Source organism: Lampris incognitus, chromosome 2 (genome assembly GCF_029633865.1).
Source record: "Lampris incognitus isolate fLamInc1 chromosome 2, fLamInc1.hap2, whole genome shotgun sequence".
Classification (NCBI taxonomy): Eukaryota; Metazoa; Chordata; class Actinopteri; order Lampriformes; family Lampridae; genus Lampris; species Lampris incognitus.
This window is the reverse complement of record NC_079212.1, coordinates 9,039,336-9,052,388: the sequence shown is the minus strand read 5'-3', so window position 1 is coordinate 9,052,388 and position 13,053 is coordinate 9,039,336. Positions and strand designations below refer to the sequence as shown.

The 13,053-nt window shown below is 44.5% G+C and overlaps 1 protein-coding gene across 1 annotated transcript in view; it reads left to right on the top strand.

The window, feature by feature from the left end:
- lad1 (ladinin) overlaps positions 1–11,532 on the top strand; it is a 13,990-nt gene extending 2,458 nt beyond the window's left edge. Inside the window, exons 2-13 of the mRNA XM_056275157.1 lie at positions 525–792; positions 4,543–4,616; positions 5,935–6,094; positions 7,146–7,244; positions 7,554–7,597; positions 7,716–7,758; positions 8,049–8,092; positions 8,997–9,063; positions 9,260–9,391; positions 9,841–9,930; positions 10,503–10,632; positions 11,075–11,532. Of these exons, the coding sequence (XP_056131132.1) occupies positions 525–792; positions 4,543–4,616; positions 5,935–6,094; positions 7,146–7,244; positions 7,554–7,597; positions 7,716–7,758; positions 8,049–8,092; positions 8,997–9,063; positions 9,260–9,391; positions 9,841–9,930; positions 10,503–10,601 (1,120 nt within the window). The 3' untranslated portion in view covers positions 10,602–10,632; positions 11,075–11,532. The remainder of the gene's footprint in view (positions 1–524; positions 793–4,542; positions 4,617–5,934; positions 6,095–7,145; positions 7,245–7,553; positions 7,598–7,715; positions 7,759–8,048; positions 8,093–8,996; positions 9,064–9,259; positions 9,392–9,840; positions 9,931–10,502; positions 10,633–11,074) is intronic.
- The last annotated feature ends 1,521 nt before the right edge of the window (positions 11,533–13,053 follow it).

Below are 13,053 nucleotides of genomic sequence, written 5' to 3'. Positions count from 1 at the left end.
TCCTGCCCCCCCCCCCACTACTTCCCTCTCTCCCTCTATCTACCGGCCCTTTTATTCTTCGTCCCCTCTCTTTCACTTTCTCACATGACTCTTTCACGGGACTGTAGCCATAGGGATGAGTAATGTGGAGGTCACCTTCCGTGATGGTAGTGCGCTGTATCAGATGAACTATGTCAAGTCCTGTACCATTTCCAACCCAGTGAACCTGACACCACGTGGACCATGAAAAGCTGTCAAAACCATCAACAGCTGAGGAGCCCGGAGAACAAGCAGCCTTCAAAGAGACTTTTCACTCAGGGAGAGAAACTATGAAGCCTTTCATTTTATGAAACCTGATCTCTCTCTACCTCTCTCTCTGTCTCGGGGCTATCTATCATATGTAATGCTCATATATATCTGTGTGTGTGTGTGTGTGTGTGTGTGTGTGTGTGTGTGTGTGTGTGTGTGTGTGTGTGTGTGTGTGTATTTGTGTGTTTGTGTGTGTGTGTGTATTTGTGTGTTTGTGCGTGCACATGTCGGTGCAGCATTGACCAGCTACAGGTGGACTTTGAAGAGATGCTGCGTGTTCGAGATGAGAAGAGGAGGATCCGACATGTGGAGACGCTGAGACAACAGAAGGAGGAGGAGGATGAAGAGGGGAGAGGCAGAGGAGGAGAGGGAGGAGGGGCCAGGGTGGAGCTACTGGGGGATTTGGAAGAGGAGGAGGAAGAGGGGAGGAGGAAGCCACCGAGCTCCACTGCGGCCCGGCCCTCGGCGCCCCCTGCCACCACCGCTACTGTCACAACCAGAAAGGTGAACCAGGAAGACTTGTAATGAGAGAGAAGATGGATGTCTAGTTTAATTAAACACAGTTAAAGGGATCTGTCTGTTGTAAAGGAATCAAATTAGTCTTGCTAGCCAGAGTAAGTTTTAGCTGAACCCAATACTCGTTGGATAATAATGATAATAATAATAATAATAGTACTACTACTACTACTAATAATAATAATAGCTGGATACTGAGAGAAACAGATGGGATTTTCCATTTTGAAGAAACCAGTCACTATTCTGGTGGACTTTTCCCTCAGAAACAGAGTCGAGTAGCAAATTCTTTAGGCGAGTTCGCATAACTTGTTGTTACGTGAGCAGTGGAGGAGCCTCCAAACAAAAACACATCGAAAAAAATTAAATGTTTGTCAACGTTGTGGTTTTAATTATGAACACAACAGAAATAAGCACAATCTGTTCAGGGAAGGATGTCATAAACCAAAAACAAGCTGCAGGTTTAGAAGAACTAACTGGGCCCATTAGCGATGCGCTAGTTGCTAAGCTAACTCCACACAGGGGAATGGAGGGCCATACCTAAAAACAAAAAACAAACAAACAGGCTTTTCCCATGGCCAGTTGGCAAACAGACAAGGAAATCATGGTTCAAATGTGTTTATGTCTATTCTTTGGAAATTGTTGATATCGCTAACAGAATGAGTCAGACATGGCTTGAATAGAGCCGGATCAAATCTTAATCTCATAGTTATCCATGGTGTAAAGTTTCTAGTGTTTCTAGGGGGACGTTGACGTCTGTAATTCCACGTGCTCGGAGAAGAGAGGGCCAGAAATGTCTGAGCAGTTTCAGTCGGCACCAATCTGGACACCTTACGAGTTTCTCACATCCGTTAGGTCAGACTACGATCACATAGGATCACATAAGATCACATAGGACCACATAGGACCATATAGGACCACATAGGATCACATAGGCTCACATACACCATATGGACAAAAGTCTTGGGACACACCTCTTAATCATTGAATTCGGGTGTTTCATTCAGACCCATTGCCACAGGTGTATGAAATCCAGCAGGTAGCCACGCAGTCTGCATTTACAAACATTTGTGAAAGAATGGGTCGTTCTGAAGAGCTCGGTGAGTTCAGGCGTGGTACTGTCATAGGATGCCACCTTTGCAATAAGTCACTTCGTGAAATTTCTTCCCTGCTAGATATTCCACAGTCAACTGTAATTGGTATTATTGAAAAGTGGAAGTGTTTAGGAACAACAGCAACTCAGCCATGAAGTGGCAGACCACATAAAGTCACACAGCGGGGTCATCGAGTGCTGAGGCGCATAATGCGTAAAAGTCGCCAACGCTCTGTTGACTCAATAACTGCAGAGCTCCAACCTTCCTCTGGCATTAACTTCAGCACAAAAACTGTGTGCCAGGAGCTTCATGGAATGGGTTTCCATGGCCGAGCAGCTGCATGCAAGCCTTACATCACCAAGCACAATGCCGAGCATCAGATGGAGTGGTGTAAAGCACGCTGCCACTGGACTCTGGAGCAGTGGAAACGTGTTCTGTGGAGTGACGAATCACGCTTCTCTGTCTGGCCATCTGATGGACGAGTCTGGGTTTGGCGGATGCCAGGAGAACATTACCTGCCTGACTGCATTGTGCCAACTGTAAAGTTTGGTGGAGGAGGGATAATGGTATGGGGTCGTTTTTCAGGGGTTGGGCTAGGCCCCTTAGTTCCAGTGAAGGGAAATCTTAATGCTTCAGCATACCAAGACATTTTGGACAATTCTATGCTTCCAACTTTGTGGGAACAGTTTGGGGAGGGTCCTTTTCTGTTCCAGCATGACTGTGCCCCAGTGCACAAATCAAGGTCCATTAAGACATGGCTGGGTGAGTTTGGTGTGGAAGAACTTGACTGGCCCGCACAGAGACCTGACCTCAACCCCATCAAACACCTTTGGGATGAACTAGAACGGAGATTGCGAGCCAGGGCTTCTTGTCCAACATCAGTGCCTGACCTCACAAATGCTCTTCTGGATGAATGGGCAAAAATTCCCACAGACACACTCCAAAATCTTGTGGAAAGCCTTCCCAGAAGAGTGGAAGCTGTTATAGCTGCAAAGGGAGGAGCAATTCCATATTAATACCTATGGCTTTAGAATGGGATGTCATAAAAGCTCCTGTAGGTGTAATGGCCAGGTGTCCCAATACTTTTGTACATATAGTGTAGGACCACATAGTAGGACCACATAGGATCACATAGGACCAAATAGGACCACATAGGTTCACATAGGCTCACATAGGGCCACACAGGCTCATGTAGGACCACGCAGGACCACATAGGATCACATAGGCTCACATAGGGCCGCACGGGCTCATGTAGGACCACATAGGATCGCATAGGACCATATAGGACATAGCTGAGCTCTGGGTGTTTCTGGCATCATCAGATAGAAAGAAGTATTGTTAAAAATGGTTCAAACTGAATCACTCCATTTTAAAAGCTGTTTGATCGATGTAATAACTAGCATGTGCAAAGCTTTTTTCTCTTAAAGATGAATCCTAGCAGGAGTAAAGGAGGGACAGATAGCAGACAATAGACACACCGACTCAGATCTGTGCTATTAATACTTTACTTGGACATAACCGAGTGCTGCACGAGCCTCCCCACAGCGTGCTTAAACACGGTTATTGGAGCTGTCGCCCCACGCAGAGTCACATTAATGATTGTCAGGAATTATACACCAAAAACACGCCATGCCAACCTTTTCCCTTCTCCTGGAAACATTACTAAAATATATACGGTACATAAAATATATACAGTACATACAGTACACACTGTACATCATACACACACACACCTAGTACATTCCCCAGACAAATACTTAGCTCTTGGGAATGTTAGCCTGCAGTTATTACCTCAAAGCTGGATAACGGCACACAGGCATGTGGTTAACAGTATCTCTCTCTCTCTCTCTCTCTCTCTCTCTCTCTCTCTCTCTCTCTCTCTCTCTCTCTCTCTCTCTCTCTCTCTCTCTCTCACTCCCTCTCTCACACACACACACACACACACACACACACACACACACACACACACACAAAGGCATATGTAAAGCGTTAGTAAATGTACAAGTCGGTGGTATGTCTCAGGAGGCAGAGCGGGTCGTCCAGTAATCAGAAGGTCGCTGGTTCAATCCCCGGCTCCTCCAGAGAGCGTGTTGAAGTGTCCTTGAGCAAGACACTGAACCCCTAACTGCTCCTGATGAGCAGGTTGGTGCCTTGCATGGCAGCCTCCTCCATCAGTGTGGGAATGTGCATGTGAATGTGAGGCGTATACTGTAAAGCACTGTGAGTAGTGGGTAGATAGAAAAGTGTTTTATATATATACATATATATACACACACACACACACACACTCCATTTACCAGTCAGAAGTCTTTCATTGCCATCTCATGTGGACTACCGTATATGACTTTGTTTCCTGTCCTAACGAAAGACTTTCAGAGTTCATGTGAGGTTAAACAAAAATGCAAATTGTACTGAAAGTGTGGTACTGTGTGCTTAAGGTCATAAACTGGACTTTATCTTTTATTACACTTGACTATTGGGCTGCACAAATAAAATCGGCTCGACTAGAACAGCGACGGCGACACTTGAGGGCGTGGCCACGAGGTGTGACGCCACGCGGTGTAAAACGGCGCGTCTCCGTCTTCCGTACAGACCCGCTGTTTTCCACCGTTCGCCATTTTAATCCTGGCTTTCTTTTTCCCGCCAGTCCGAAAACGGAGAGCTGCCAGACAAAGACCCAGAACCCCAGACGACATCTCGGCCGTCCCGCAAGTTTGTCAGGTGAAGTAATTACACACGACAGCCGGTTTTTAATTTTTGTTACCCTTTTTTTTTAATGTGCACTTACTTTACATTTATTTAACGCCGTGTTCTAGAAATTATTCTTATTTTTCTGTTTGTAAGAATAACGTTTTTCCTCTTCCCGACGTATACAATAATATTTAAGTGACGTCATCCCGCACTAAGGAAAATGCCAAAAGATCGAATGAGTGGCGCCCAGGTAGCGTAGCGGTCTATTCCGTTGCCTACCAACACGGGGGTCGGTGGTTCGAATCCCCGTGTAACATCCGGTATGGTCGGGCGTCTCTACAGTTGGCTGCGGGTGGGAAGCCGGATGTGACGAGTAGGATAATTGGCCAAGTACAATTGGGGAGGATTAGAAAAATACAAAAAAAGCTTGTGTGAGTGAGATTTAGAGAAGGCGGGGTGAGCTGCCGCCAAACAGAGCAGCCAATAGCACGTCGACATCCAGACTCGTCTAAAAATGCCCGGCCGTGATTGGCTGTCAGTCAAATCAGTCTCCCTCCCCTCACTGTCAAATGGTGGAAGACGGCGTCGCTCTAAATGCTGCTTCATGGGACCTTTAAGGTTAACAATCTAAATAAATATGCAAAATGTAAAAAATGAAAAGCTTTCATTCTAAAGTAATATGCACTATTTTTTCTTAAAAAAAAAAGAAACCTTGCACAATATCTATGACCAGGATTTAAAGATCTTTGTTTTTAAAATATTGGCTTATAGACGTCAAATAGTGCTGTATCTCTTCACAACACATGAGCGAGCGATATATTTTAAGAGGAACAGAGAGACTAATGAGTATTTTACAGTAACCACCATGTCCCATACTGCTTCATTGCCTTCATACTGCAGAGAGTACTGAGTATTTTACAGTAAAAACCGTGTCCAACACTGCTTCACTGCCTTCATACTGCAGAGTACTGAGTATTTTACAGTAAAAACCGTGTCCCATACTGCTTCACTGCCTTCATACTGCAGAGAGTACTGAGTATTTTACAGTAAAAACCGTGTCCCATACTGCTTCACCGCCTTCATACTGCAGAGAGTACCGAGTATTTTACAGTAACCGCCGTGTCCCATACTGCTTCACCGCCTTCATACTGCAGAGAGTACCGAGTATTTTACAGTAAAAACCGTGTCCAATACTGCTTCACCGCCCTCATACTGCAGAGAGTACTGAGTATTTTACAGTAACCGCCGTGTCCCATACTGCTTCACCGCCTTCATACTGCAGGACAGACCGGCCTTAATACACATGTTGCTGTAACGCTTAGGTTGACAAATGTGTTTTTTTGTCCAGCAGTTCAGTCTCCATCTCCCTCGACAAAACTCCCTCCACCAGCGAGAGGAGCGGGCACACAACTCCCATGAGCCCTTGCTCCCCATGCGCTCCTTTGTCACCCAGAGAACAATGGTCGTCTCCCTGCCAGAGCCAAACACAGAATGGACACACGCAGGAGGTAGTGTCTCACACACACACACACACACACACACACACACACACACACACACACACACACACACGTCATAGCATCCTATACACATGTGGGGAACCCTCAGTGACTACATAGCCCTTAACCCTAACCTTTACCATCATAACTACATGCCTAACCTTAACCCTTACCCAAACTTTAACCTAATCCTTATTCTAGCCTTAACCTATACTCTAACATGGCAGCACGGTAGCCCAGTGGTTAGCACTGTTACCTCACAGCAAGAAGGTTCTGGGTTCGAACCGCAGGCCGTCCCAGGTCCTTTCTGTGTGGAGTTTGCGTGTTCTCCCCATGTCTGCGTGGGTTTCCTCCGGGTGCTCTGGTTTCCTTCCACCATCAAAAAGACATGCACGTTATGGTTAATACTCCTGTCTGTGCCCCTGAGCAAGGCAATGGAAAGAAGAGCTGGAGTTGGTCCCCAGGTGCTGCAGCTGCTCACTGCTCCTATACAATAGGATGGGTTAAATGCAGAGAACACATTCATTGTGAGACTACATTGTCAATTAAAGTAGTTTCTTCTTTTTTTCTTCTTCTCCTAACCTTAACCTAATCCTGATTCTAACCCTAACCCTACACCCAAGTCCCAAACCTAAAATAGACCCTCTTACTTATGGGGACCCATAAAGTGTCCTCACAAGGTAGGTGGTTTCTGGTTTTTCTATCCTGATGGGGGCCAAAAAACCTGACACACACACACACACACACACACACACACACACACACACACACACACACACACACACACACACACACACACACACACACACACACACACACACACACACACACACACACTGTTCAGAGTGTGAGGGCCAAACTAACAGACATGACGCCATTAGCAACTAACACCTCTATTGTCTTTGGTTGAAGTGGACTTGGGCAGTTTACGGTTCTTGCACTGCCCATCATTGAGATAGAACAGTAGCGCCCCCTGATGGTAAGCTTGAAAGCCATGAAAGCTCATTTTATCCACAGGACATGAAGTGTTAGATTTACTTGTTTGTTTTCTGTCTCCTAGGTCAGTATGAACGGCTCTCCCACCAACAGCTCAGTTAGTTTTGAACAGATAACCAGACCTGCCTTTGCCAGACAGAGCTCCAGGACTGCGTCTTTTAGGGTAATATCACACAGACACACAGACACACACATATGCATGTGTGTGTGTGTGTTTTTGCATGTTTTTACCCTTCACCTCTTAGAGATATTGATGCTCACCTTTTGCCTATTTGCCTGTTAACACACTGTCTCATGCATGGCCTGTCAGACTATCAGCATGGCCATTTGCATGCGTGTCAATAGAAACTGTGTTGACCTGCCTCTGTTTGCTGGGCGGGCGGCTGCAGAGGAGTGAGCAGTGGCCTGTTTGAGTCTCAGAGCCCTGCAGGGACGCTTAACAAACACACCTTCGTCCGCTTCTCTTTGACAGATGCTGAAGAAGAAAGAGGAGGAGAGCATGCCTCTGCAGAGGAGGTGAGACAAGCTCTCTCTTCATTCCCGTCACTCTCTCTTTCTCTCTCACACACACACACACTTCTTTCTGTCTGTTCCTCTCACACGGTTTAAGCTTCAGCTTTCCTTTCTGTTTTAGCTCGAGTGTTCGTGTTGCCTCCAAGAAGTTTGAATCCGACGCGGTAAGATAATTATCAGCATTCAACCTGTTGTTCTTCTCTATTTTTCTTGGTGATGGCTTCATAAGAGTCCTCCGGCCTGCTGTCTACACACAGCTATGGTCGGTACTGCTGGTTTATTTACACACATTAATCTTTTGGATGAGAGAACCCGGCAGAGACCCCGCTCATCCTCCTGCTGCCTGCTGGGACGTCTTACTGTGTAGCTGTAATGTGCTGTGCTGTGTCCATGCTGCACTGTAGATGTTTTACAGAGACCGCCATGTTAATATCCTGTCTGTGTTTCTGACCAGGACCAAAGTCAAGATGAAGACCAAACTTCCCCCTTCCAGAGAAGGTGAGACCCTCTCTCTCTTTATCACATAATAATGTTCAATAGTACCTGTCTGTCTCCCCGCCTGTTTGGAGGGTGTTTTACACACACACACACACACACACACACACACACACACACACACACACACACACACACACACACACACACACACACATACATACATACATACACACACACACATATAGATACATACATACATACATACATACATACATACATACACGCACACACACACATATACATACATACATACACGCACACACACATATACATACATACACACACGCACACACACATAAATACATATATATTTATACACGCACATATACATACATATACATATATATGTGTGTGTGTGTGTGTGTGTGTTAAAACTGCATAAAATACCCTATAATTATCATGAAAATAATATTTTCCATATCATCCAGCACTAAGATAGATGAATAGATGGTTGATTGATTGATTGGTTGATTGATTGATTGATCTCGTCTTAAAAAGTTTATTTTATGAAAGCTTTTAAAATATTTGATATTTGTTTTTATTTATGCTGTTTTTGTTTTTACTCTTACTTGTTTGGTCTTATTCTTGCCTTTTCTTGTTTGGTCTTACTCTTGCCTTATCTGCTTTTACATTTTTTTGTGAAGCACTTTGTGACATTGCTTTAGAAAAGTGCTCTATAAATAAAATTATTATTATTATTGATTGATTGATTGACTGCTGGGATAGGCTCCAGCATCCTGCGACCCTGAGAGCAGGATAAGCGGTTTGCATAATGGATGGATGGATGATTGATTGATAGTGTGTGTGTGTGTGTGTGTGTGTGTGTGTGTGTGTGTGTGTGTGTGTGTGTGTGTGTGTGTGTGTGTGTGTGTGTGTTTCTTGATGTATTTTCTATCGTGGCCAGTTCCAAACAGAGGGTGTCCTCCAGGTCTATCCAGGAGAAGATGGCAAAACTGGCCCAGGCTGCACAGGTCACACACTTCCTTCCACACGAAACATAGACACACACACACACACAGTGTCGCCAACATTATCAAACATTAAAAACAAAATTAACCCCTAACACGGAACTGCTGTAGCAGATTGGTGCAAACGGCGTTAAACCCTCTTAACCTTAGTTTTGCATTCACTGGTCTTCTCTCCTCTCTGGTCGCCGTTTGCGTGCAGAAGTCGGAGGCCATGCGTTCGCCAGACGTGACCCAGAGGACCCTGTTCCTCCTGGACGAGGTGTCCCGGAAGAGATGTCTGTTTGAGGAGCCGCAGGCGACGCCTCCCACCAGCCCCGGGGTCTCCAGACAGGTAACACAATACCGGGACATGAAACTGGAAATCATGAGCCAACCATACTGGTGCCATAACAGCAAGAGAACCTTCGCCCGGTTTGAGACAGGCGCTCTGCAGCTGTCAGGATAATGAATGCGTTGTAGGTGGAAATGATTGGGTCACACTTTATGATGACTTTCTGTAAATAGTGATTAATCAGTGAGTAATAGGACACTACAACACACTTGTTAGCATTAGCAGACAGATTGGAAATATTAACAACGCTTATATTTTTGTGAAATAATGACAAGAAAAATGCTAGGAAAAAATGAAATGAGAATTTAGTGATGACATTGCTGAAGCTGAAGGTTCAGGTTGTTTACTGACAACAACAACAACAACAACATAATGATGATGATGATGATAATAATAATAATTATGATTATTGTCAGTCATCATAGTGGATTGTGGCTTTATCACATCAGGAATTTCGGGGCTTCACGTCAGGAATGTCGGAGCGGATCAACCGTTGGATCACCAAGAAAAACCAGACCGGCTCCTCTCAAATCCCCACAGTGAGTTGGTGCCATACTCCACACTATATATTCAGTATTACAATCCTAATTATATTTGATTCCATTAAGTTCAACTTAAGTTTAATTTAAATTGATTAAATTTAAATTAAAATTAATTTAAATTGATTTAAGTTTAATTTAAATTCCAATTTCTTTTTAATTTTGCTGTTGATTAATTATGCCTGTTCTAATGTACCTAATTTTGTTTTGATTGATATAATCATTTATATCTTCAGTTTGTTTTATAAGGTTTCATTTTTTCCATTATTTCTATTCATTCGTTCATTTATTTATTTAGTATTTCTATTTTCCTTCTTGTGTGATAGATTTATTTTTGATCTCCGCACTCTAATTCAAAGTAAAGTGCACTGCAGTGCATTTTAATGAAAGATATTTGCTAACGGTTTGATTGACAGCATGAGTTATCAATCAAATGGGTTATCAATTGTTTCAGAGAACCTCAACTTCCTTCATATAAAATACTGTAATGTGAGTGTTTGGCCGCCAGGGGGCGGGTCATCCCTCCGTATCGCCGCTAACGGTGTCGGTGACTGTCCGTTCTGTGTGTTGAGGACCTGAGACATGTGAACATCAGCTTTAAGAGGAGCCTGTTTGAGAACCGAGGAGAGGATGACCTCCCAAACACAGGGCCTGGCAGGACCTCCAAATGAAGGACGCCCCGCTGATAAAGACACCCAGCGGGTAAGAAAACTGCCCCCGGCAACTTCCACACTGCCCCAACTGTTGTGACTTCTCTTATGTACACTATTGTAGTGTTACTATTCGTGGGTTACTAACTTAATCACTAATATATATAAGTACACGGAGACGAGGATGCGGCACAAGTCTGATCTTTACTGACGGAGACATCACACACTACTGGGCTCGACCAGTGTATTACAGAACTCAGTAGTGGTGACAGTCCAACACAATCGAGCACCGAGTGCTCGATCCAATACACCACACCAACAACAGGTCCTCACATGAATATTATGGTGCAGCAAGACTAAAGTGTCTTTGCTGTTGACTTTGAGGCTTTGTCCCTTCATTCATTTGCAGGTTGTCAGGATGGAGAAATGGGAGGAGGAAGAGACTCGTCTATTCTTCCACCTTTTCATATTTTTCTTCTTTTCTGTTTCCACAGCAGATCTCCGGAAGACTTGACGAATAAACCGGACGTCACTTTCAGGCTCAACCACCTTCATTCATCCTTTTGCTTCCTTCTCTGTCTGAGCAGTTGTGTGTTTCATTTCCATTACCAAAGGTTAAACATGAAGACGTTGTTTAAGGGAAGGAGGGAGAGAGAGGAAGGAGAGAGAGAGTCGGTGGATGTGAGGAGAGGGAGAAAGTTCAGCTATGTTCAGAAAACTTACTTTGACTCTTTTTTTTTTACTTCAGGTGATTCTTTTAAGCACTTTAACAGGTGAGCGGTTATGGCTAATAAGGTCCATTCTTATTGAATATAGAACTGGGAATACTGGGATTGCAATTAAATGAATGGTCTTTTTTTCTTGCTGCCAAAATAAAATTTCTTTGCCATTCTGTTTGTTCTGGCTGTCCATGTGGTACAGCATGCTGCCTGTCTACACAATAAAGTATTTTTTAAACTACAAAATTCCATCAGAAATGTATTTTACTGCTTCATCGTTGCATATCCCAATGTGTGCGGTCTCATTTTAACCTACCACAGAACATCAGCCTGCTAGCTAGCAGGCTAATGTTATTCCCAGTATCATCATCATCATCATTCTCTTCTTCGTCTTCATCTTCATTCTGTACGTTTTTTTTACTCTTCTGCATGCTTTCAGCTACAGAAACCATTCAGATATCAAAATGTTCAGCTCTTTAACGACATGTTTGTTTACATTCAACTTTTTTTATAAAAACATTTCTGCAATTTCTTTGATAACAGCAGTGAATGGAGGGAATGTTCAAACACTCCACCTCAAATACTTCCGCATACTTTCAGCTACAGGCACCACTTACTTTAAAGGGGGTCACAAGAATGAACTATTAAACTTTGATTCAGATTTTTGGTATCTTTTACAGTTTTTGAACTATCAGTTTAAGTTTTATCCCCCCCCCCACACAGTTTTTGACTATATAACAGGGGTGTAATAAAGGTCAGCTGTTCTGCTGTACTCAGAGATTTCACACTTAAGCCCTCATAAGTCTCACAAATGTCCCTCCCATACACGGTTTACTCAGCAAACGTGTGAGAAAGTTCTGCTCTTCCGGGCCACGTGACCACCAAACCACAGTCACGTGCGGAACATCAGCTACGAGCCTCGCAGTGGGAGGAGTATCATCCAACTGCCCCATAGACTGCAATGCAAATTAAGAACCGGATTTTCAGAGAAAAACTGAAACGAACTTTTTTTTTTACATCGCTGTAACGTCCTTAATGCTCACTCTACACGCACGCGCACGCGCGCACGCACACACACACACACACACGCACGCACGCGCTACATCAAAATGTTCACCGACTTTTTTTCTTTGGTCGCGTGGCTCGGGTCCAGGGCTGGTCCGATGGCGCGTGGACGCTGCTCGGCATCCTCCTCCTCATCATATTCTTCATATTGTAGCGAATTCGGGGGGCAACCACAGGAACTGCCGCGGCCGGGACGCGAACCTGTATCGTCCGCACCGCAGGAGACATCGCTAACCGCTCGACTAAAGGGTCAGGTTCGCCAGCCAGCGGCCAGCGTGTCTTCTTATCCATGCACGTTACAGTATATTTTATAATTCCGTTATAATTCTGTTATCCTCTTTCGGTGTAGTATTCTGTAAACTGTGTAAACACCAAGCGCGTCGGAACTGGAGGGGGGGGGGGGCGGAGGGGACAAGTCTCCCTCAATGTGAGGGGGGGGGCTTCTTCGCCCCCCCCCCAACAAACAAGAACATCAACTACTAGATATATGCATAAAAATATATAATATTGGACATATTCCCGCAATATGTAAAAGTAGTGTAAACTACTAATAAGACACGTTAGCCCCTAGTTAACGGGTCTGACCCTTTAGCCTAGCGGGTAGTGACGTCGCCTTGTGGCGCAGTACACCCCGTATCGAATCCCGCACAGGGCAAGAAAATAACCGGTTACATTGGTGGCAGCGGTGG